The 23,392-nt window shown below is 37.3% G+C and overlaps 1 protein-coding gene across 2 annotated transcripts in view; it reads right to left on the bottom strand.

Annotated features, from left to right (window-relative positions):
- The window catches only part of DIAPH2 (diaphanous related formin 2), a 231,741-nt gene that overhangs the window by 72,125 nt on the left and 136,224 nt on the right, over positions 1-23,392 (bottom strand). For both annotated transcript variants that reach the window (XM_080624841.1, XM_080624842.1), the window contains one exon: positions 8,020-8,155. In XM_080624841.1, coding sequence (XP_080480967.1) covers positions 8,020-8,155 — 136 coding nt within the window. The remainder of the gene's footprint in view (positions 1-8,019; positions 8,156-23,392) is intronic.

The following is a 23,392-nucleotide window of genomic DNA, read 5'->3' as shown; positions in this document are numbered from 1 at the left end:
ATCATGCATTAAATCTCAAAAGAGGGGACGTAATTAGTTCAGACTAAAGTGCTGAATGTCATTTCTTAGCACAACAGCTCACAATACACGCTGTCTAAAACAAATTAAAATAATAAAATCCTCCAAAGGATCTTTATTAAGCTTCATTGTTGTGACTTTGCCTTGCCAATGGGGGTTGGCAAGTCCAGCATGCCGTTCCAGGACTTTTCCTACTAAGAATGTGTACATAGTAAAAAGCAATGGCAAATGTCAAGCTGTAACTTGTCCATGGTTTTGAATCCTTTCTACAGAGATTCCAAAATGACCTTGAAACTACTTTTTTTTCCATGATGATTAAACTAATATCACATGGACTGGACAAGTATGGAAGCTGAATTTGACACCGCATTTAAACCACGACAAACACAGACATCAAAACTTACCATATTTAGAATATGTAGCCCCAGATACGTAAACTGAATATAGATTTGAGTACACATTTCCTCATTAATACGGTTCCCTGTTTTGTTATACTAGTACAGTCCAACTACCAGTTCTTTGACTTTTCTGCAGTTTCTAGCTAATATTTTTCTCATCACTGCAACACTTCAGTGACTAAAGAGGTATTTTGTTTTTAGCTTTTGATGGCTCTCCGAAAATCATTTTTTATGTGGTGAAGCTGAACATTCTGTACTCTCAAGACAAATGTTACTACATTACAGCTCTCACCTTATGGAACATGACACTGAATCATGTCTCTCTAAGTTTAAAATCTAAATTTTCAGACCTGCAAAGTCACACTTTTACCTTTATTGACCATCTGGCAATGTCTAAAAAAAAAAACCCAGCCATATTTCCACTTTCTCTTTGAAAAAAACCCTCTATATACTGGATACGGAAGCTCTGTTTCTGCTGCACATTTAGAAGATGAAATGCAGTATGTTTTGTGCCTTCTAGCAGTGGACTGCACAACCCAGCAATGACCAGCAACTTCAAGTCAAAAAGTCTGATTATATAGCTAGCAAAGAACCACTGAAATAAACATAACATTTAAGTTCATTTAGATCTCTACATTTGAAAAGAAAAGACTTTTGTCATTAAAATAAATGTGCTCTGATGTCTTACAGAACTTTTTCTTCTAAGTATACACTGCCTTAGCATCAGCTTTTTAAATTGCCTTTAAGCACAGTGACTGTACTCGGATGCAAAACTGCGCTAGCATTTGTGGCAGTGTTGTAACTTCTTATTAGTCAATATTTCAGACAGAAATTTATTAATGAAGATCAATTATGATATATACTGGCAAATTATTATTTAATTTATGAAGTTAACTATGTATACTACTGTTAAACACTGGAGAGAGGTGTTAACAGCAAACATTCAGTAAAAAGAGGATCACCAACATATTCTTTCCTTCTTAATTTGAGAAATTACTCTTGAGAAGGCAGCAAGTTCTATTAGAAATGAGTCACTAGCACCACAGGAAAGCATCATCATTTCACTAAGACAGAGCTTGGTCACCAAACTTGTCCTGCTATTACAGTCAAACAAACTTCCATTTTGAAACAGTTCTACATGTTCTCCTCCTTACTACCCGATTCCCAAACAAACCTTATATATAGTTTATCAGCTAATTTAATTGTTTACACAAACATAATGTTACAGAGCACTTACACGATAAATAATACTGCAAGTACTTTGAAAATTAACAGTAGTACCTGCTTTTTGAAATAAGAATAATTCCTCCAAGGAAAAGGAGAGCTGAATATGCATTCACAATCCAAAGTTGCCACTTGTTACTGTTTGGTAACTAGTCCCCAAGAAACCTACTTTTAAAGGAAAAGAATCCAATTGCTTTGCCTTTCTCTACCTGTAGTTATCCCAACCTCAGATTTCAGAGAGTCTAATAATTCCCCCCTTCTTGACTAATTACCTCATTAAATCCATTTGATTACAATGCACCACATGCCATATTCATAAACAAACACTAATTTTTCCATTGCAACTTTTTAAAAGGTGAGATTACATTTAAAGTTGTAATTTCTTTCTAACTTCTTGTCCATCCTCACATCTATTTGCATTTCTTTGAGCTGCTTTTGACCCATATTAATAACATTTAGAGTAATTTTCATATCCCTCGCCATTCTTAAGGCAGTTTCAAACTCTTGGATAAGTAGATCTTAAAAGATTTTGAGCAACTCATGCATAATTGCTTTGAAGAAACAAAACCACTCAAAACTCATCCTGGTTCTATAGGTGCTCACACTAAAGCATAATGTGAATCTCCATCTAATTTTTTTCAGTGAATATTATATTTCAGAAAGACTGCAGCATATTCAAACAGACCATCGACATCAATACGAAGGATAATGACTTCCCAAAGGAATTGTAATGCTTGCCTCATTGGCATCCAGCACCATAAACTAATAACCTGTAGAATGCAAATAAGCCCCAAGATTTATCATTCCAGGTACCCCATATAATCACCCGCCAATAGGGAAATACAAAGGATTAAGGCTAAGACATTTACAAAATAATATGTATCTCGTAATAAAATTAGTATGGATCTCTGTTTATGTAAAGCACATAGAAGACCTAACAATGGGGAAAACCTGGAATCATAAGACAACTTTAGCAGCAGTAACCTCTAACTATATTCTGCAACAGTCAAGGCAAGTGTAACAGCAGCTCAAGGAAATGCAACAGAATTATTGCTGATACTAGCACATAGCAGTCTGAATAAGTGGCATATGAATTCTTTTATATGAGTACTCGAAAAGGGAAAGTAGGAATATCCATCAGCCACTAGTACAGAACTTCATTTCCATTATCTTCATCTGCATTAGGGGAGAATGTTAATATATCTTCAAAACAATTAATTCAATACTAATTGGGACTGAGGAAGCTCATTCTATCTTTTATCCTAATACTGGTAGTTAAAAGGTGATTTTAATTGCCAGAGTAATCAGATATAATGAAGAGCAAAACTGTTTCTGATTAAATAACATTTGCATCAGAATTGCTGTTATAGGCTTTTCAGCTCCTACAAAGCTGTCTTCAGTTCTTTTTTTCTCTCTTGTTCAGATATGCACATGGAGGCTCTGCTGCAAGAATTCTGCAGATGTTAAGTCAGATGGAAGTCATGAAAGACTGTGTATAAATGTATCATAGCTCAGCCTGCAAGAGCCCTCAAAAATTGGAAACACTGCTGAAAAACAGCTATAAAGAATGTTCTCTTTCCATGGAATTAGTGAATGCTAAAGAAGTGAAGGGACTGTTTAATCCTTCTCCTACAGAATTCCTCTCCCATAATAAATAAGACTGGTTCATGATTTAGACTGTGACGTTTAAGATCTTTAGGTAGGTGCATAAGTCACTTGAGTCTTGCAATGTCTCCAGGCCTCACCAGGAAAGCAGCATAACCAAGTACTAACAAACAGATGCAGAAGTAACAGCAAAGCGAACAGAACCCCAGAATGGAGCAAATATTCCCAAGATTTACAGCTGCCAATCTACAGCAGCACTGTTCAGAAGGAAGAGAACAGCAGCTGTCAGAACAGCTCGCCATGGCACTGCCTGCACCACAGACGACAGTGACAGACTTTCAGGCACTACATAATGGGAAATAAAGATTTATAGTAAGAACTTTTAAAATGGAGGTTTTAATATTAAACAGCAGGTCTTACCATAAATTGCTTTAAGGTTTAGTTGTAAATCAACAGTATACGAAATACACTTCACTAAGAAAAGTTTAAAACTTATTTGGAAAAAATTATGCAAATAAGAGCAGAATTGCATGACAATATAAAAATTTACTTTTCTCAGCAAAATTCAAGCAATTCTAACAATCTTGATAAGGTTTTTAATGTTAATTTTAATCACTTGTTAAACAACCACTTTTATATGGATATTCTTCAAAACTGCTTGAGCATGTCAGATAGGAAGAAATGGTGTTAACTTCTGAAAATACTTTGCAGAGATTGAGGTTTTCCATTAAGTTGACCACTATGTAAAGCCTCATCCATCAAAATGCTTTTATAGACAGTCACAAAAGTTGCCTTTGACTCAAGCCATTACATAGCCTTTGCTGTCCAAAACATCTCATCTGTATCAACAATTTTACCCCAAATAATGCTGAATTCATTGACTACACCTCAAGAAATTGTTTCCAATAGAACCATAGACTCAAAAGATCTTAGTTTAATTGAATGCTCATTTTTGTTTAACTGACAACCACTTCACCTTTCTGTATGTCTTACTCTGCTTATTTACAGCAAATCAGACACATTGATATAATGAAGTTTCTTGAAGCAGAGACATACATGTTGGGTAAGTTCCTGCTGTAATTTCTTAGTTTAAAAGGTATAACATTGATTTTGTCACCTCTCAGCCCATTTTGTTTTGCATGAAATGCAAAACGCATTTTGAAATGTGGTTGTGCTTTAAGATTTAGAATTACTTAAGTTCGTATGAGGCTGTCCAGTGTAAATCACCTCAAAGTTTCCATGGAGTTGAGGGCTTTCCTATATTTTTTACATTCGTCTTTACATATTTTAGCATGTTTAGCAGGATTTATATCAGTTTACACATGGTATTAATGTGGCATCTCAGTTACACAGAGCACAACTCACCAAACTGAGTAACCTGGTCTTTAAAATATTAGCAACTCTGGGTTATTTCATAACTAGGTACTATAGAGGACAGGACTCAATTCTGGCCATGCTGCAGTTTTCTTCTTTCTCAGTTACACTAAGAAGCAGATATTAAGTGCAATATTTAATTAATTCTAATCTGGATTCTCCAGCGCCCACAAAAAAATAAAAAAAAAAGGTAGCTGCATAGCCAGGTAACAGCAAAATATAATTATTAGAGAACTACCCACTAAAAGGCTGGAAAATGTAGGAACCCAATTACTCTGATCTGAAAGGCTGGAGCAATGCATTAAAATTTTATTCTTGAAGATACAGCTAGCGAAATGACTGAAAGAGTTACGTTAAAACACCCTTTGGGTGAAAATCACCTTGTCAAAATGACAGCTTGGGAGGACATCTGCCTCCTTCCTCTAAGTGTTTTGTGTCACATTCACTTAGCCAAATTTACGAACTATTTATATAAGCAGCAATGAGCATAAGGACATAGATGGATCAACGAAAAAATAGTTGGCAAAACCAGTATCAATGTGGTGGAGTTCAGTGAGGATAAACCTATCCTCCTGTCTCTGACCCAGGCAATAGAGTTGTGATATGGCTATTTCAATGTATTAGACAATATAATTTACAAGTATAAAAATAATTTTGTGTCATTGGTTTAGAAACATTAAAAATTGCAGTTTTGGTCCATTTGGCCATGTGCAGTTATTCACATATTTGTTAGTTTCAGTAAAAAATAAATGCAAATGCAAAATTAAATTCTAGTTTTATCTGTCCATACGAAAAGTCTTTCATGATGAAAAGAAAGATGTTAGCAGTATACATGTATCACTGCTAAGCTTGGCCTACTCCTCACCTGCTTGAAAAATTAACAGATGGACAGAGGCTCTCACCAACTGCGCTGAAACGATTTAAGGTGTAACTTTGAGCTGTTTGCTACAGCCCTTAAACACAGATCAACCCACTGACAACAGTACCTAAGTGGGCTTACTTTTCAACAGCTAATAAAACACATTAGCTTACATTGTCCTGAACGGTAGTTACAATTAACCTCTCTCAGTATGTCTTCAAGCACACTGGTAGAGGAGAGGGTGACGATGGGACTTTTAGGTGGTTCTTACCCCACTCACAGGAAAGTGCCAGTCCATATTAGAAAGGACATTTGTTGTCAGGTGACAGATAACAAACTAAAATTAGTCACAAGGTGAAAGAAAGGATTAGAAGTCTCCATGAGCTTAACTTCACAAAATACAGTAAATGTACTTATGTTATCATCTGTATTTAAATTCTGTATATTGTTTATAGTTAAACTGAAATTATTGGAAGAATCTTTATATGGTATAAAATTAAAATTTGTCATCCATACGAAGCCAAGGAGTTGTTCACTAAAACTTATGCTGCAGTATAGTCCATGCAGTGCCACTGCCACCTTAAGCAAAGCCAAAAATAACAGGATTTACGTTACCACTGCAGAAACCCTTCAAACCAGCCCTGGGGAAGTCACCTGAACACCGACAGAAACCAAGCAAATAAGCAGCAAAACTTAGATGCTTTGGGGCAAAGTGAAGAACAAAAACACAGGAGAATTTTTAAAAGATTCCCACATAAATAATGTGCTTTCTATCATCATACTCAAATTAGAGAACATTACTATAAGCTCATTTTTAAAACTCAGAATGCAAAGACTGAAGATTTGGGAAAAACAATTTATCACAATGACCAAACACAACAGCAAATCTAAATTATGATTTCTTAAAATATAATTGATAGCACATATAAAGTGGTCACAGAAGAAGGATTTTACACTTGTAAATAAAACTTGTTCTCACTTTGTCCAGTTCTCTGGTTTTGCAGATTTATATATGGGTTGCCCATTTTTACCAAATATAAACTATGAAATTACTGGGGCAGATAAAAAGCACAGTATTGTGACACCTGCATACCTATATCAATAAAGATAAACCAGCACTACTTGCTGAAATCATTGTAAATAGGATTCAGTCTCACAAAGCAATGCTGAAATAGATGATACAGTTCTAAGATATATTAACACAAGTGTAACTGGAGGTTTTAGAAAAACATGGTTGCCAAACAGGAAGGGGAGGCTGGCTGACTAACATTCCCTGAGGACTGGCTGTCCACACACAAATCAGCTTTTCTGGGAAATGTTCTGATGTGCCAGAAATATGTTCTAAATAACTGGAACACCAAACAGTACCATTAGTATTACATGACACTACTTTCGTACTGCCGCATCATCAGCGACAGGAATTTGGATCCCTCCCTTGTTTTTATTGCCCTGTATTTACCTCCACACTCATCCTCTTAAACATTGGAATGAGTCTGTTTGCCTGGTCTAATATTTCTCCAGTATTTTTAATCCTTGTATAAACTGACTTTACAGATTCTGTGTATATGCCTTTGAAAGGCACCCAATCAATCCCATCCAATCAATCTCCAGCATTGCACTATGTTAGTTTGTCATAATTAACATAGTTTGCTGCAACATCATCCTTACACAAAGTTAATTCATCATCACCTCTTCCATAACGTTCGTCATAACAAAAAAAACCAAACAGCATTTTTCCATGAGTATGTAATTGAACAAGTGTTCTACACCTAGGTCCGACCAGCAGATCTCGTGGAAATGGAACAAAAAATTGCAGTCTCAAGTCATCTCTTAAACAATGCAATGTACAGTTATACCACCTCTACTTGCCCTCTGGAGTCAAAAGTAAAGAATAAAGCCTGGATTTTACAACGTTCTGAAAACCTGCACAGCATCAGAATCAGGACCACCCAACTCCTCCTACTGTCTTACATTGCTCTCTCTTAGAGTGGCCTCATGCAAAATACAATATTCTCACAGCTGACAAGATCAACACATTGTGTTTTAGCATGCTGAAATGTCACTCTGTACTTAGGCTCCAAGCTCAACTGCATTTTTCAGCTCCTCATAGGACTGTTGGGAGAGCATTCATTATAACATAGAGCTTCCAAGGCCAAAAAGAAAGGCTGTAATTGCCACACTAGCTTGATTATAGAGATGTTTACAGAATGAAATTAACAGCAAAGCAGGGAAGATACTTCTTCTTCTTGGAATTAATCCATATGAAAAAAAAATCAATTAACTGTTGCAAATGAAAACAGTCCAGTAATTCCCAGCAAAACACCTCGAAAGGAACATTACACGTATCACGCGGCACACACGGAATTACGCAATCAGGTAGGATAAAACAAAACTGAATTTTCACTGAAAAAGATAATTTATTCTCAGTTTTCAAAACAGACAGCAAGTATTTTTCATAGTGATCAGGAACAGCCTTCAGTTTGTTACTCCTTACTTTCTTTTTCCTCTTAGCAAATCTCTCTACTAAAAGTGATGCCTTACCTTTGTTCATATCAATCAACTGCTGCTTCTTCTTCTGTCGCTCCAGCCTCTCTTGTTCAGCCTTCTCTTTTGCTAATTTGGCTCTCCTTGTTTTCTCCTCCATTTCTTTTCTTTTGTTGTTTTCTTTTAACACCTCCTGCATTAGATAAAATGAACATGGGTGTGTTACATACTGAGGAAAACCAGAATGAGTAACAAAAATAACCTTGCTTGCACAGATACTATGATTACATTCTATGAAGGGAGGAAAAAACCAGGGACTGGCACTCAATACTTCAAGCATCTTTAGAAATTTTAGAGGGAGCATAACTTACCACACTTCCTGTATACGTAAGTGCTATTAAATAATCAGAAAAATGAAAATTGAAATAGCTATGGCAAATGAAAAAAAATTCAAGTTTTTCAGCAGCAAAATGGTTGGTTTTCATTTGTTCTTTTTCAGTTTGGTTTGGTTTATTTTTGTTATTAAGACTGTAAACCTAGCTTAAATCTGCATCTTGCTGTTAGGAGGGATGAGTGGGGATGAAGCCCAAATTCCCACTACAATGAACTTTAATTACAAGCAATCAAAGCTCAGTTACTAACATTTAAGCTACAAATACTTGTGTTGAAACAGGCAAAGCAGTCTGGATCATGTAAAAACACAAAATACATCAAAAGTAATGGAAAACAGTTTAATTCATAGGTTAAAACTCTAAATCTAAAGTCTCTGAATCAATAGGTTTCACAGACTATGAAACTAAAACCTACCCATGCAAGAGAACATACCTAGCTTAAAACAAACACACAAAACCCACCACAAAACAACCACTTCCCATGATCTTGTGTCGATCCAGTCCATAAGACACCCTTCTTTTCCAAAGGAGGTCGATCCTGATTTCTTGCTGTGGTGGGCTGCCGCACTCAGCCACACTCTCACTCATCCTCCTCAGTACAGCCAGGAGAGAATAAGACTGCCATCTCAAACAAGAATGCAGTTTGCAGTCAGTCCATTACAGTTCCTGCCAAGCTTTCCCCCTCACACTTTTCACCTGCTCCACTGTGGGTCCTCCATTAGGACACAACTGCCCCAGTGTGGTCTCCTCATGGCCACAGGGAGCCGCTGCTCCGAGCTCCTCCTCTTCTCCTGTAGCTTGAAGGGCTCCTGCCCTTCACTCTTGGTCCTTCTCAACCCTCACTGATGTTGCTCTTTGCTACACAGGTTTCCACAGAGGCACCAGGAGCTCCAGTGCCGGGCTCAGTGGTGCCCTGTGGTGGGGCTGGGGTGGAGCCGGCCAGAACCGGCCAGATCCTGCTGTGTCCGGCGCAGCGTAGGCCTGGCCTCTCCTCATCAGAGGCCCTGCCGCCAAGCAGCCGGACCTGCAAACCCATCTCAGTCACTCATCAGTTGTGTTCACAAAGACCTTCGTAACTCCTTTACACTCCCAAAACGAGAAATACTTGAATTCCCTTCAGCTGTTCCGCAAGGCCCTAAATTTCTCCTCAGATTCACTTTCCCTAAGTTTCATTTATCATGAAGAACTCCACTGAAATCCATCGTGATGGAGTTTCACCTGATGCCACAGACAGACACGATAAATGTTAGGGATAATTTTCTTATTTATATTCACAACAGCTACAAATTTATTGCTCCCGTTCCAACTCACAGGATACTAACAACCTCTGCTACGAGTACCATAGGTCTGGGCTTCAGGTGATTTTGGGAGGCTCAATGCATGAAGTCCAACAAGTATTATTAATAGTAAAGAAGATACTGGATCCAAAACCAACCAGAACTAACACAGCACATGTTCATTAATGACGTTTTAGCTCAAAAAGCTGAACAGTCAAGACTTACTAAGCACAGGGCATATAAATGTTTTCATATCAATGCTCACTTTATTTCCTGTGCATTTAATAATGCCTTAAAACCAAGGAAAATCATTTACGTTCATAAATACAAAAGCAGAAGGTTTCTTTGTGCATGTCTTTGTAAATATCCAAGACAATAAAACACTACTGCACAAGTAAAATTTCCTTAATAAATCTGTGTCAGACTTTATTACACAGTTCCATGTAATTCCTCCAAAATGATGTTTCAAATGTTTCTAAGCAAAAACGACCACTCGTCTTACTGTGTACGTGGTAGGAAGACAACTGTATCTTCCAAAAGAAAATCCTATCTAAACGACCTTTAAGTGTTAGATCAATTATATCAGGATTTGGTAATCCAACACAACCAAATGCTTCCAAGAACAGAATATTCACTCAAGCAAGGGACAGCATACTTCAGCATGCACATAGCCATTTCAAGTGTTTACTGAGCTAAAATACTACATATAGCCCCTTCTTTAATAGCTGATACTGTTTTGCAGTATACCACAGTCACCAGTGATGTTACTCGTGCACACACCTGAAAATTGGATCAAGAACTGCATTTGCTGTGCCATCACATAACCAATCGCACTTGGAAACACCTTTTCTTTCAGAGAAGAGAAAAGAGAATTAAAGGACAAAATCAATGTTTTATCCTTTTTGGTTCTGGACAGTTCTGTCTCTGCACATTCAATCACACTTGACAGAGATTTCATTTTACTGCAGCTTCACAGGCTGTAATGAAAGTAAATGCTCACAATCTTATGAGAGAAAGCAAACAAGAAATGTCATGGCTGAACTAGTAGCCCACCAGCCATTGACATACTATGATTAGATCACAGATTCTGTCACATTTTCTAACAGGAAGACTACAGCAGACTGAACTAAACAAGCTCTAAAGTTATTGTATCTGGAAATTCACTTAGAACCAGTCCCTACAACTGCAAACTGAAGGGAGATTATATGAAAATACAGATCGAAGTTCATAAAATATGCTGGCTACTAGTGATGATTCAAACAAACCCCATTCAAAATAAAGGTTTAATCTTCCTGAAAAACAGCAAGATAAGAAAATACTGATAACTGTTCATGAAAGCACCTATCTTTGTCTATCCACACCCATCCCTTTATACAGATGCATAGCAGATGGGCCATTCTTATTTCTTCAAAACGCACAATTACTACTATTTTATTTCCTTCCAGGAATTAAATGCCTTAGAGTATCTTCACATATAGTCTCTTTCCAGAGACTGCAAAGAGAGAGTCAAGGGCAGCAGAGAACTAACAGTGCAATGCAGCACTGCACATAGAGCGTCAAAAAGCATTTTGATAACAACATAAAAGGGTTACTCCGGAGAAAAAAATATGTCTTGTCCACTCTTAGCTTTGCTGGAGTACTCTGGTAACTGCTTGGTAACAGCTCTAGTATTTCTGGTTATTTAGTGCATTCTTTGCATTCTTTACTGCCACCTCAAATTCTCTTGAACCTCCTACCCACCGAAATAGTTTTATGCCACATTCCTTGAAAGTTAACATATCTTTTCATCTACATTCCAATTCAAACGAATACTGTGGGGAAAAACAAACAAATGAAACAAAAGAAACAACAACAAAAAATCCACTAACAATCAAGATAATGCATTTGAATCATCATCACTGTTCAATGCATGCAATCCCTTTCCTTTGTAAAGTACCTCAGAAGCAAACCACCTGGAATGTACTTGTCAGTTATTAATCTCCATCAGGCAGTCTGACTCTTAATAATTTGTAAGAAACAGTCCCAGTTGCTTTCAGGTTATGTGCTGAATGCAAAATAAATATTCGTATGTATTTATAAGCACACTTTATATTTGAATTAATATTATTAATAAATTAGATCATAGTTTTTCCAAGCTGATTGAAGATGACCATAAAGAAAGATAAAGAGAATTTTGACTCAAGATGTACAGTGGTTTCTACAACATTTGCTGTGCCTGAATTACACCACCAATCCCTTAAGTTTAATTTTGTACTGTTTTACTGCAAAGGATTATTTTTCTATCTCATGTGGCTTCATTATTTTCTATTTCCTCACTTCCTAGACCTCCACACTGTGGAGGAGCCTAATATTTCATAATTCAAAGGTGACATGATTCTGTGCCTGCCATGCAGTAGTGTTATTTGGGTTCTACCAACCTGAAGTTAAAGGAAATCCGGACATCATCTCATGCTTTCACCTCTTTTTCTTGGGCATGCTTTTATACTCCTCTATACCTATTCTCTTCCAAACTTCTGTGTTTCAGTGGACTTCTTTTAATACAGAACAGTGCTATTTCGAGTTATTAAGTTATATTCAAGTATCATATGTCAGTGATGGCCTTTCTGTGCACTTCTGCAGGCTAAATTACCTAAAAAGGTAGAGATCAGTTTGAATACTGAAAAAAAAAATAGCTCTGAAATTGGCATTGCTTTTAAAGGGGAGGGGGAGGAATCAGCAATTTTGTTTGCAATGTAGCTTAACAATGACAAAGTACATAATGGTGTTCATCGGTATACACCGCACAACTAAATTTATTCCCTAGTTAAAGAATAAAACCAAACTAATACAACAGTTACAAATCCGAGAAATGTCACACAGCAAGAAGCAATCCACAGTTAAGAGTAAAAGCCTTCCCAGTGGCTTTGGAAAACATTCTGAGAAGTATTCATCTAGATTCAGTGTTTCAAAACACGCAAGTGCATGCAAGAACTGCAATCATTTTCAAGTGAATCTCAACAGAAACATTTTAATGTAAAAAAACCCCTTTTTTTTTTTGATGTGCTATTCATGACCCTCTGTTTTTGCTTAGTGCATAACAGCATGCAGTTTTGCTAATTCAACTGCAAATCAAAAACACAGAGAACTGTGGTCTTGGGGGTTTTCTATTGACAAAAAAACAAACCTAAATTATTGTCTCTCCTAGCAGAGGAATAGATTCAGCAAGGAATATTATCTCTTGTTAAGAGAGCTAGTTGAAGGGGCATATAGCTTGATGTTCCCCCCTGTGTTTATTAGGATTCACTGAAGTACTCAGGATTGCCAGTTTATAGCTCAGCTTCCTTAAGAAGCAGATAAAAAATTAATGTGTATCTCATTCTGTGCGTATCTTAAGTTTTGACAGAAACAGATATTCACACCCCAACTTGGTTGTAAATAGACTCTCAAAGGTAAATTATTAAAAACAAGAAGAAAGAAAACCTGTAATGCACAAACCTCCTTGGATATTAAAGATGCAGTTGGCTACAAAGCGGTCATGCACCAATAATGAAGGCTGCCTGCGATCCCCCATGCCTTCCCTAAATTTGCCCTGCAGCTGCAAAATATGTGAACTGAAGTTCCAGTAAAAATAAAATATAATCTTTTTCAGTCATAACTCATTAGGAACAACAAACCCAGATTAACTGGAAATTAATCTACAGAAATAGAGTTAAAATCCAGCAGATAGAGCAATCAGTTTACATGTACAAAAGATCTTCCATGAGTATTCCCTGGAGGATAACATACGCAAATACATTGCTATCCTTACAAAAATAATGGAAAAGAGATGCAATGAGCTGGTATTAAACAAGTGCCAACAAATTCAATTTCCTGATGGGTGGTTATGAAATAGTAAGTAGAAAAGATGGTGTTTGGGATACTGCCCCATGGTTCATGCATCAAGGCCTCATCTGACATGAAACGTCTCTGGCATGCCATTACAGATGAGGATTTTTGGCAAGTGTAGCTGCCGTTGTATATTCAGGTAGGGAGAATGGGGGCGTTGCACAACCAGCTGTGTCGCAAAACCACTTAAAACTGCCTAGCAGTGTAAGGTAGAAGAGGTGTCGGTGTTTACTGAACCAAGTTTAAAGCTGCCAAAGAAAAGCTATATATCTTAATTACTTAACAGCATACATTTGAATAATCACTAAATCCGCCTAACATGGGCAGACTTGGGATTGGTTTAGTATCTTCTTTAAATCAATATTTGGATAGCCAAATAAACATGCATGCCTAATTCAGGTTATTCCTGAAAGACACACAGCTGAAATACCACACAGATATTAACAAAACTGTATTATTGACATTACAATAAAAACCCACACACAACCCCCCCCAGCAAAACACGTTAGCTGTTTCAGGTTCAATCTGAGAAGAGAAACCAAGGCCCAAAGCAGATAAACTCTTGCTTTGTTCACAAAGTGATCTGTTGGATCAAGGACAAAATCAGTATGCTGGCATGTGAAGCCTTGTGTCATCATGCAAGTACAACCCTTTAGATTTTTTATCAAAAAGTCACTTTAAAGTAAATCTCTAAAGTCTGTTCCTATAGAAGCCTAAATCCAGTAGAAAAAGTGAACTTTTTTTAAGCAGCAGAACCCTGAATACATGGGTTAGAATCACAGAATAGAACAGTTAGGGTTGGAAAAGACCTTAAGACAATTCAGTTCCAACTCCCCTGCCATGGGCAGGGACACCTCACACTAAACCATGGCACCCAAGGCTCTGTCCAACCTGGCCTTGAACACCACCAGGGATAGAGTATTCACAACCTCCCTGGGCAACCCATTCCAGTGCCTCACCACCCTCACAGTAAAGAATTTCTTCCTTATATCCAATCTAAACTTCCCCTGTTAAAGTTTGAACCCATTGCCCCTTGTCCTGTCACTACAGTCCCTGATGAAGAGTCCACCCCAGCATCCTTATAGGCCCCCTTTCAGATACTGGAAGGCTGCTATGAGGTTTCCACGCAGCCTTCTCCTCTCCAGGCTGAACAGCCCCAACTTTCTCAGCCTATCTTTTCTCAGCCTATCCTGTTGAAAGGTTTCAAAGCTTCTGGTTAGAAGTTCTTGACAAACTTCAATAAAGGCTGTGAGAATTCCACACAATATTGTGTATATTGATATAAAATATTTATATAACAAAATAAACTGCCTGGGGTTTGCATGCTTCCTTCAGGACAGGGCTGAGGGACTGTCAGGAGAAAGCGTCCTAGAGGCTGTGTGGCATTATGCTCCAAAGAAATGATGGATGTAAAAAAAACCCCCAACATTGAAGGGATACACTTTTCCATCCACAACTTTTTCCTTGAGGTTTCTTACACCTTCCACTTCATGCTTCATATTATATTTTGACAGGATAATCCAATTCTATTAGCTTGCTTTGGATGTTCCTGAGCTAAGCAAGCAAATACAAATTTAAGGAAGTGAATGAGCTATAATTTACTACAACATCAGCAAGCTAATTGAAGGTGCAATAATGCAGTGATCGCTCTGAAATCACGATTAAGACAAACATGGATTCAAATTATCAAATTATCTTAATATGATATATGAACAAACAGAATGATGAGACTGTGACTCTATGAAACATCCCTGTGGAGATTATAGAAAGAAGTCAGGTTCCTCCTAATCCATGAGAGCATTTTAGGGATAGGTTAGGTGCAGATGTAAGCATCTGCAGCCTGTTAAACATCCTCTATGGAAGAGTCTGCTTTAGACTTAAAATCTTGCCAAAGGGAGCCACTTAGAGCAGGTAATAAAATCTACTGGTTTACAAGGATTTTTCAACACCTGGATTAGATTCACAGGTTAGGTATTGTGATAGTCAAAATCTCAAAACTAAGCCAAGGCCAATGAGGACTTAAAATCTTCATTTAAATACTATAAACTTCTAAGATAACGCCTGGGAATAATGACACTGCTCAGTTGGACTTGCTGCCATCAGCACCAAACAAAGTCTGTTTAAAACCATCAAATGGAAAATTCTAAAGAAAACTCTTAACTGTTTCCCTTTTCAAGATGAGGAAACTTAGCTTCCGTTTTGTCTAGATCATGTTTGCCCATTTTATAGGGCAACCACGCCACCACAAGTTAGACTTGTCAGGAAAAACCCCAACTCTAACTGTACTGCCTATTTTTACACTTGCCTACATTTAAGTGCTTGCAAATGCAGTGTACTGCAATTCAGTTCCATTTCTTCATTATTTATTTTTACATCTTCTGCGTATTTTCCAAGAGAAATGCCATCCTTACCTTCTGCACCATGAATAGAGTAGCTACTTATCTACCAGTACTAACAGCTTGTTAATAGAGTTGATGAGTTACTGCTCTTAGGTGAATTCCTTTGCTTCTGATTCCATTACTTTTAAACTTTCCTAGCCTACATCTAATTGCTGAATTGTTCAGGAAAAGAAATCATCTCCTCAGCAGTAGCTGGATGTATACATTCAGATAAGAACTTAAGAGGTTGCTTACAAAAGGGTCTTTGTATGGGGTTTTGGGCAGGGGGGAGGAAGGGCTTGCTATATACTGCCTGTTAATAAGCACAGTGTTTCACTTTTGATACTATCTCTTGGGAAATTTTGCTGGAGAAAATACTTCTTGCTCATTATTCTTTATTTTTTCATAGCTTCCTGCTAGCTAGAAACTGTTATCTTTCAGACTACATTAAAGAACTGTTACTTTTTAGGCAGAAGGGGGAAAGTGTATTCCCAGACAAATAACGAGGGAAAACAATGAATAAAGCCTTTCTTCTAAACCACCCCTGAGTTACAAACCCAATTTATGAGTTTGAAAGCTGGGAATTTACCTTATGTATTGCATTTGATAGTAAATCACATGTTTATTATGTATAACTTAGGTATTGTACATTCATTGATTTACAGTATTGTAGCAAATGACCTGCTGTATTGAAAGGACATTTCAAAAAAGCCACAGAAAACATTCCTGAGTCATGGAGCTTAAAATTTACTTTGAACCAAGTTCAAACAAACAAATGTTATAAAGAAGTAAAGGTCTTACAAGTACATTTATACCCAAGATGCTGAATCCACTGTTGTGGAAGATTCGTCTTATGAAGGCAACATAACAAATGTTCTATTTCTCGTCTGGTACAGGGCATCAATCTTACAAAATCTTGAAAGACCAGGGTAGTGGTCATCCAATAACAAGTGTTCTGTTTACTAATCATATGTCTTCTCATTTCAGAGAGATGTTCACTTTCTGCATCTTGTATTACAGGGTTATGGTAAAATATCCCAGCCACGCAGTAACTATCAATCAATAGCCAGTGTTGATACAAAAGGGCAGTTTATTTCACAGGTCTTTTACAAGAACCCATCTCTCATACTGAGAGTTGATGAGTTACTCACATCTGCTTTAAGATTTACTTATTAGAATACAACCTTTTCTCCCTAAGTACATTTATAATGCAATTTAAAGATGTAATTCCTTACTTGAAGAGCTGCATTAACACAGACATGAGGAAAGCAGTCACCACTGATAAAACTGTCTACCAGATACAAAAAAATATCACTTCACTGAAGGAAAAAGCTTCTCTGCTTTTCGTAACAACCATGTCCATAAATGCCTGTTACTGCCTCAAATTTATCTATTCTTATAGGCATTATTACAACAATGGTTTTTAGACTCTAAATTCACCTCTAAGAATACCTGCATTAAAGGGGAGAGCAAACAAAATCAGAAATGTTTAAGATCTGTACGAGAAAAGAACATTTCCTATCTAATGCTGAAGTATCTATTTCATACAACTTCCACAAAGCACACAAGCTAATAGAAGGACCTTTATGTCCATTTGCCAATGTAGGCATGACAGATCCGGTGGATATTTTTAAACACATTAGCACCTAACAGAAACAAACATTCCCAAAGTGACAGAGTAAAAATATTTCAGATCATGTGATATAAACTCTGTGAGAGAGCAGGTTAAAGTGGAGAACCAAACCAGAAAAGAACAAACTGGCATCTTGCTTCAGGCAACTGATTAAGCATTAGTTAATAAGAGCCAGAAACTAAATCAAACCAAAATGTATCAGGTAGTCACTGTCTTCAAGGACAACAGAAATTTGTGTTTACTTTCAATGAAAGGACTAAATCAATAAAATCTAAAAGAACATCTCTTCTTCAAAACAGTACTAAGTATAAATAGCGTATTATTATTATTCAGTGGATGCACTTTTCTGCAAAGAGAGAAAAAGAAAGCAACCCAAAAAAACCCCACTGCTACTTCTGTTTGGATTTCTGTGTAACCATCAAAGTGAAGAATAAACCTTCCCTTCCCTCCTTCCCCCTCCAGGCTTGATTTGGAATCATGTTCCATGTGCAAAGGGACGCCATGCTCAAGTGCTTTATTTAGTTCTTGTGATACGCCTTGAATACAATGAGGTTAACAAGACAGTACAGCCATGTGGGGACTATGAGGACTCTAAGAGGTAGAGGGGGGTAAAGTGATGCAAACTTTATTTTGTTGTCTCACTACACCATTGGCTCTAATAGCATTTCCTGCAAAAATGGTCAGAAAAGCCTGGGGATAAAATGGGAGCAGATAAAAAAAATAACAAACAGTTAATAAACTCTGTTTCTTCTACCTGCAGCTCCAGGTTGGTTCACTATACTGCAGCTCAATGAACTTAAATGGCCAACAAGGAATATTTGGTTAGATGACTGGTTCGAGGTCCTGTGAGTTTATCTGGCTACTGGCCATCATATGATGAGCAGTTTTAAATGTGTCACTTAGCCTGTGAATTCCTAACTACGTGGAGCTTTTTTCCTCCTCCTAACATCACACAGCCACAAAAATCTCTCACACGAAGGTGGACAGATGTTGATAAAAACTAAGTACAAAAGATGGATTTGGTACTTAAGAAACTTTGTATCTGGGCAGTTTTAAAGACACAACCAACAACAAAATGTGAGCAAAGAAGCCAATTCCTGGGGTAATTGTCTACTGCTGGGAAGAGTATAGAAAGTGTTCCCACTGCAATCAGTGCATCTCACACAAAGAAATCAAAAACGATCAGTTACTGCATCATTAGCCCACACTGCTAACTTGTAATTTCCTTTACTCCTCTTGTTTAGGGATAACAGAATAAAAACTTATTTATATGGAAAATTTTGCTGGAAAATAACTTGAAGACAATCTACTGCACCCACAGGAATATCACTGTATTGCTGATACATTTCGATCAGAGGAATGAAGGATGAGAAAACAACATGACTGTTCCAGAAAATGTTTTTCTCACAGACTCTGCATGGTCTCATTCAGCCTAACAACTTGTGAATGCTGAGACCATGTGGAGGTGCATTTATTAACTATTGTTTCTGTCCAACTTGCAAAAGGCAAGCAATTAGAAAAGATAATGCATACATATGGGTTTATTTATTTCAAGGCATTATTTCCCATTTGATATATGGCACTTCCTCTAATGATCAAACTCTTTAATGTGAGTTTTCACAGCACCAGCTGTTTGCTTAACATTAAAAGAGCTTAATATGAGCATTTTAAGACAAACACGTCTCCAAATATACTTTTATATAGATGTACACATACACATACAAACACAGACAGGTAATTTTCTCATGACCTGGGATGTGCCATTCAGAATATATTTCTGATTTAATTCTTGTAGATTCAGCTTTTAAAACATTCATTTAAATTCCAACTTTTTCAAATAGCTGAATTGCATTATTCTATAATGTAAGATATTAACTGCAAATGAAAGGAAGAAAAACTCATTACAATCAATCAATTTAGTTGGTATTCTCACTTTCACATAGCAGAATCTTACACAGAATCACAGGTTCAGCAAAGGGAACTACAAGTAATAGCTCTTGTACAAAGGTAATAACAGTCAGGTGAAGATTTTCTTAAGGATTCAATTCTAAGTGCTCACAAAGGCCAATTATCTCAAATTACATACACTGTAGTTTCAATTAAAACATGATGTGTATCTGGAGCACTCATTGTTTGTAACTGACCTTCAAGGGAAACCTTCTCAAAGCACAAGTATCACCCTTCCATGACACTGAGGAGGGGGAGCAGGGGCAGGCTGGGCTGAACAGGCGTCTCCTGATGGAGCTCTGACACAAACCAGGAACATGGAAAGGCAGAAAGATGGCTAAACTATGCAGGAGGAACACTGCCCAGAGAGGGAAGCAATGAAGAAAGTGAAAGCTCAGATGGAAATAAAACTGGCAAGAGATGCGAAAAATCAATGAGGAATGCTTCTACAGCTACAAGAACAAAGCAAGATTAAGAAAAAGTCTGCTGCTGAATGGAGCACGGAACCTAACCTCAAAAGAGGCTGAGGTGTTCTGCACTGCCTTCATCTCAACCTTTGCCATGACTGTTTCACAGGCAGTTCAGGCAATTGAATGATGTCATTGCAAGGCCTCTATTTCTTGACAATGTTGTGGGACTCCAGGGACCTCTCCAGTGCCTGGGAAAGGCAAATATATGCTCATCTTCAAAAGAACAAGGAAAGCTTTGTGAACTACATACTAGTCAGCTATTGCTTCTGTTTTCAGGGAGCTCACAGAGGAATTCCTTCTAGAAGCCATTTCCAGGTACATAAAAAGCAGGAAGGACACATGAAACAGCCACATTGGATTTACCAGGGTAAACTGTGCCTGACAAACCTGACTGCCTTCTCTAATAAGACGGGCTCTGTGGATGATGGGAAGGCAGAGGTTATCACTTAGTTTGGCTTTAGCAAAGCCTTCAATACAGTCTCCCACAGTCATTGTATCCTCATACATTGAGATATTCAAATCTCATCTGGACACGGCCCCATGCAGCTCAAACTAACGTTCACACTAGTCCTCCTTTGAGCAGGATTTCTACTCAATGACCCTGAGTGCTTTCCTCCAACCTATTTTATGATTCTATGGTTTGTCCCATCATCATACCTGCTCACACCAGAAATGTTAGCAACAAACCCAGAAGCAGCAATCTGAAAAGCTTCTGAACTTCTAAGCTAAAAGTGAGTAGCAGAACAAACAAGCTTTATCAATAGAGAGGCATTAGCAATAACAGACGAGAATGACAAACAATTCATCAATACTTCAAGAATATCTAGAACTATACTTCATTTAATAACATACTAAAAAACGTTAATGGGACCACTTAGAACAAGCCTGCAGGCATTGCAATAGTCTGAACTGGACAAATTTGATATGCATGCTCCCGGGAATATTGGGAGCAGCTGTACATGCTCAGCCTCTTCTGACTGCATCTGAATTCTGACCAGTAGTTACATCCCTTTTTTACAGTAACTTCCACAGATTAAATGAGTTTTGGGGTCTTTTTCCTTTTGGGAAACTTCTCACAAGCATCGAAATGTTGCAGAAAATCTTAATTGTTTTTAGCAATTTTTGCTTATAGAAAAAAACTCAACACAAAAATCCCCCAAACCACCACAAAAAAAACCCAAACAAACAAACAAACAAACCCCACACCACTCAAAACAGCCCGAACAGTGTCCCGTGAGCTTTTAATGCTTGCCCAAGGCCTTCCTCAAGCGTCTGGAAAAAATTAAATCCCTAAACAAGAGCCTTTATGCCACTAAAGTCTACAAGGTTCTGCTCTACTGAATAAAATAACCCAGGAAATTCTCAAAAGACCCAATTACAATTACTACTACTACCACTGTATATATCTAAACAAGTGAATTGACTGAAAGTACAAATAATGCCCGAGAACTGACCATACGCAGGTTTGTAGAAACTCCAAAAGCAGAAAGACCCCTGGTTCCTGAAACACCCTGTGGATTGTTACCTTTGCTGGGAGAAGTTCACATCTATAATGATGCCTCCTTAACACAGAAGGCATTTTATGTCAATTAAGTAATAATACAACTATGTCTTACGGTGGTGAATTTATTGAGTGTATTTACACCGCAACATGAAGGGTTTTGATGAGATGTTATCAGAACGTGACAACCTCGTACCAAGGACTGTAAGAATGTGTATGTGAGGTTACTGCCATCCTCAGTAACAAGTGACTACTAGTTCGTGACTAACTACATAGTGCCTACCAGAAGGAGGCCGTACTCTTGATTCGTCCATAGCTACTCCTAGTATCAAAACTTTAAAAACGAAGTCCATGAAAACTGATTTAATGTATAACTGAAATATAAAAGATTAATTACATTCAAAAGAGCAGAGTAGCTGCATTCTGCTGAAAATATCCAAAACCTGCTTGCTCCAAATCATATCTAGCAGAAGTACTTAGCTACTGAGGATGTTTTAACTGTGCCAACCACTTTCATAACAGCCTCTTCTCCTCCTATTAAATAATAACTATAATAATAAAAACAAGGCAAATCTGCTGTCTGACACTAATACTCAGCAGAACACAGGTATTTGCGCACTTACATATAAAGAGCAAAGTAAAGGAGGTTCTGGTAAACAAAACCCAGGTGGTATTTTTCAGTATAAATTAGTAGAGTGGTTTGTGCAATTCACACCACTGTTCCATATCCACAAAATATATGCAGAAGTAAAATGCACATACATGAATAGAGCATTAACCAGAGGATTATGTGTAAATAATAATTAACAGTACTTTGAACGGTTAAATCTCACAGAATTCCTTTTGCCTTAACCAGTGATCAATAAACATAGGGAAATGCAATCAGCTAGATTGCATTTCATCTCCTTTTCAAAATGATTAGAAACACTCAATCAGTTATACCCACACAAAAACATTGAAAAGAACAAGTGTAACTGAAATCATAAGATGAAAAAATATATCATTAATTACACATCATGAAGTCGGAAGCCCACAACACTGAGAAAAGCCAATAGTCAAGTTATCACGATCCTTTTTCAAAGTCTTAAGCACAGCATTTTGCTGTGAAATAAGGATCTTGTACAATGTGATTCAGTAGCCCCCCAACTCCTGAAATCAGCACTTCATTCCTACAAAGTTACTTACAGAAGCTCATTCTAAACTTGAAACAATGATGACTTCCTCTGTGTAATGTACACAGAGTCATTTCTTTACTGCTTGTGGTTCATATGGAAATATTCCAGCTTTGTTATTAGAAAAGTTACTGCATTTCATTTATAATGTCTCACATTTCCACACCAAAAACCTGAAATACCACTTTTTTCTCCTCCTCCCCACTATTACTTTGTCACTCCAAAGCAATATATGAATCTCTCAAAAATATTCTCCCTGGAAATTCAGTTCCAACCATTGAAGAGCAAGAGGCCATCAGCCAAATCTTTAGGAAGTCAAAATGAAGGGGAAAAAAAAAAGCAAGCAACTGAAAGTATTTTCATTCTAATGCATCTTCTAGAACACACGTGCCCTTAGCTCTTATCCCCTTCAAGGCACTTAGGTGCTTAAGGACAGATTTTCATCACAATATCGGGACACTGCTACTCTGAAGTCTGGTCCAAGTAGTTATAACAACAGATTTTCAAATTATTGGAAAAAGTAAGCCTTGGATTTGTGAGCCAGTAACTGCACTGGAATATCTCATGACAACTACTCCCGTTCCTGACAAATCTTCATGCAGATGTGTTGGCATACTTACTAATTATAAAAGAAATGGTGATTTGCTCATGGGCAAAAATAGAACAATTTCAGCCAATTTAAAAAGCACAGTTAAATATATTGTAATAGGTGTTTTCTAATAAAGTAAAATTGGCATGAGAATAATGTTTTGAAGCAGTTATTCCTCCATCACACTGAAAACTGAAAGCCCTTTTG

The sequence above is a fragment of the Psittacula echo genome, assembly GCF_963264785.1.
Source record: "Psittacula echo genome assembly, chromosome: 8".
NCBI classification, from domain to species: domain Eukaryota; kingdom Metazoa; phylum Chordata; class Aves; order Psittaciformes; family Psittacidae; genus Psittacula; species Psittacula echo.
Note: the sequence above shows the minus strand (reverse complement) of the source record. Positions and strands in the feature narration are given on the sequence as shown.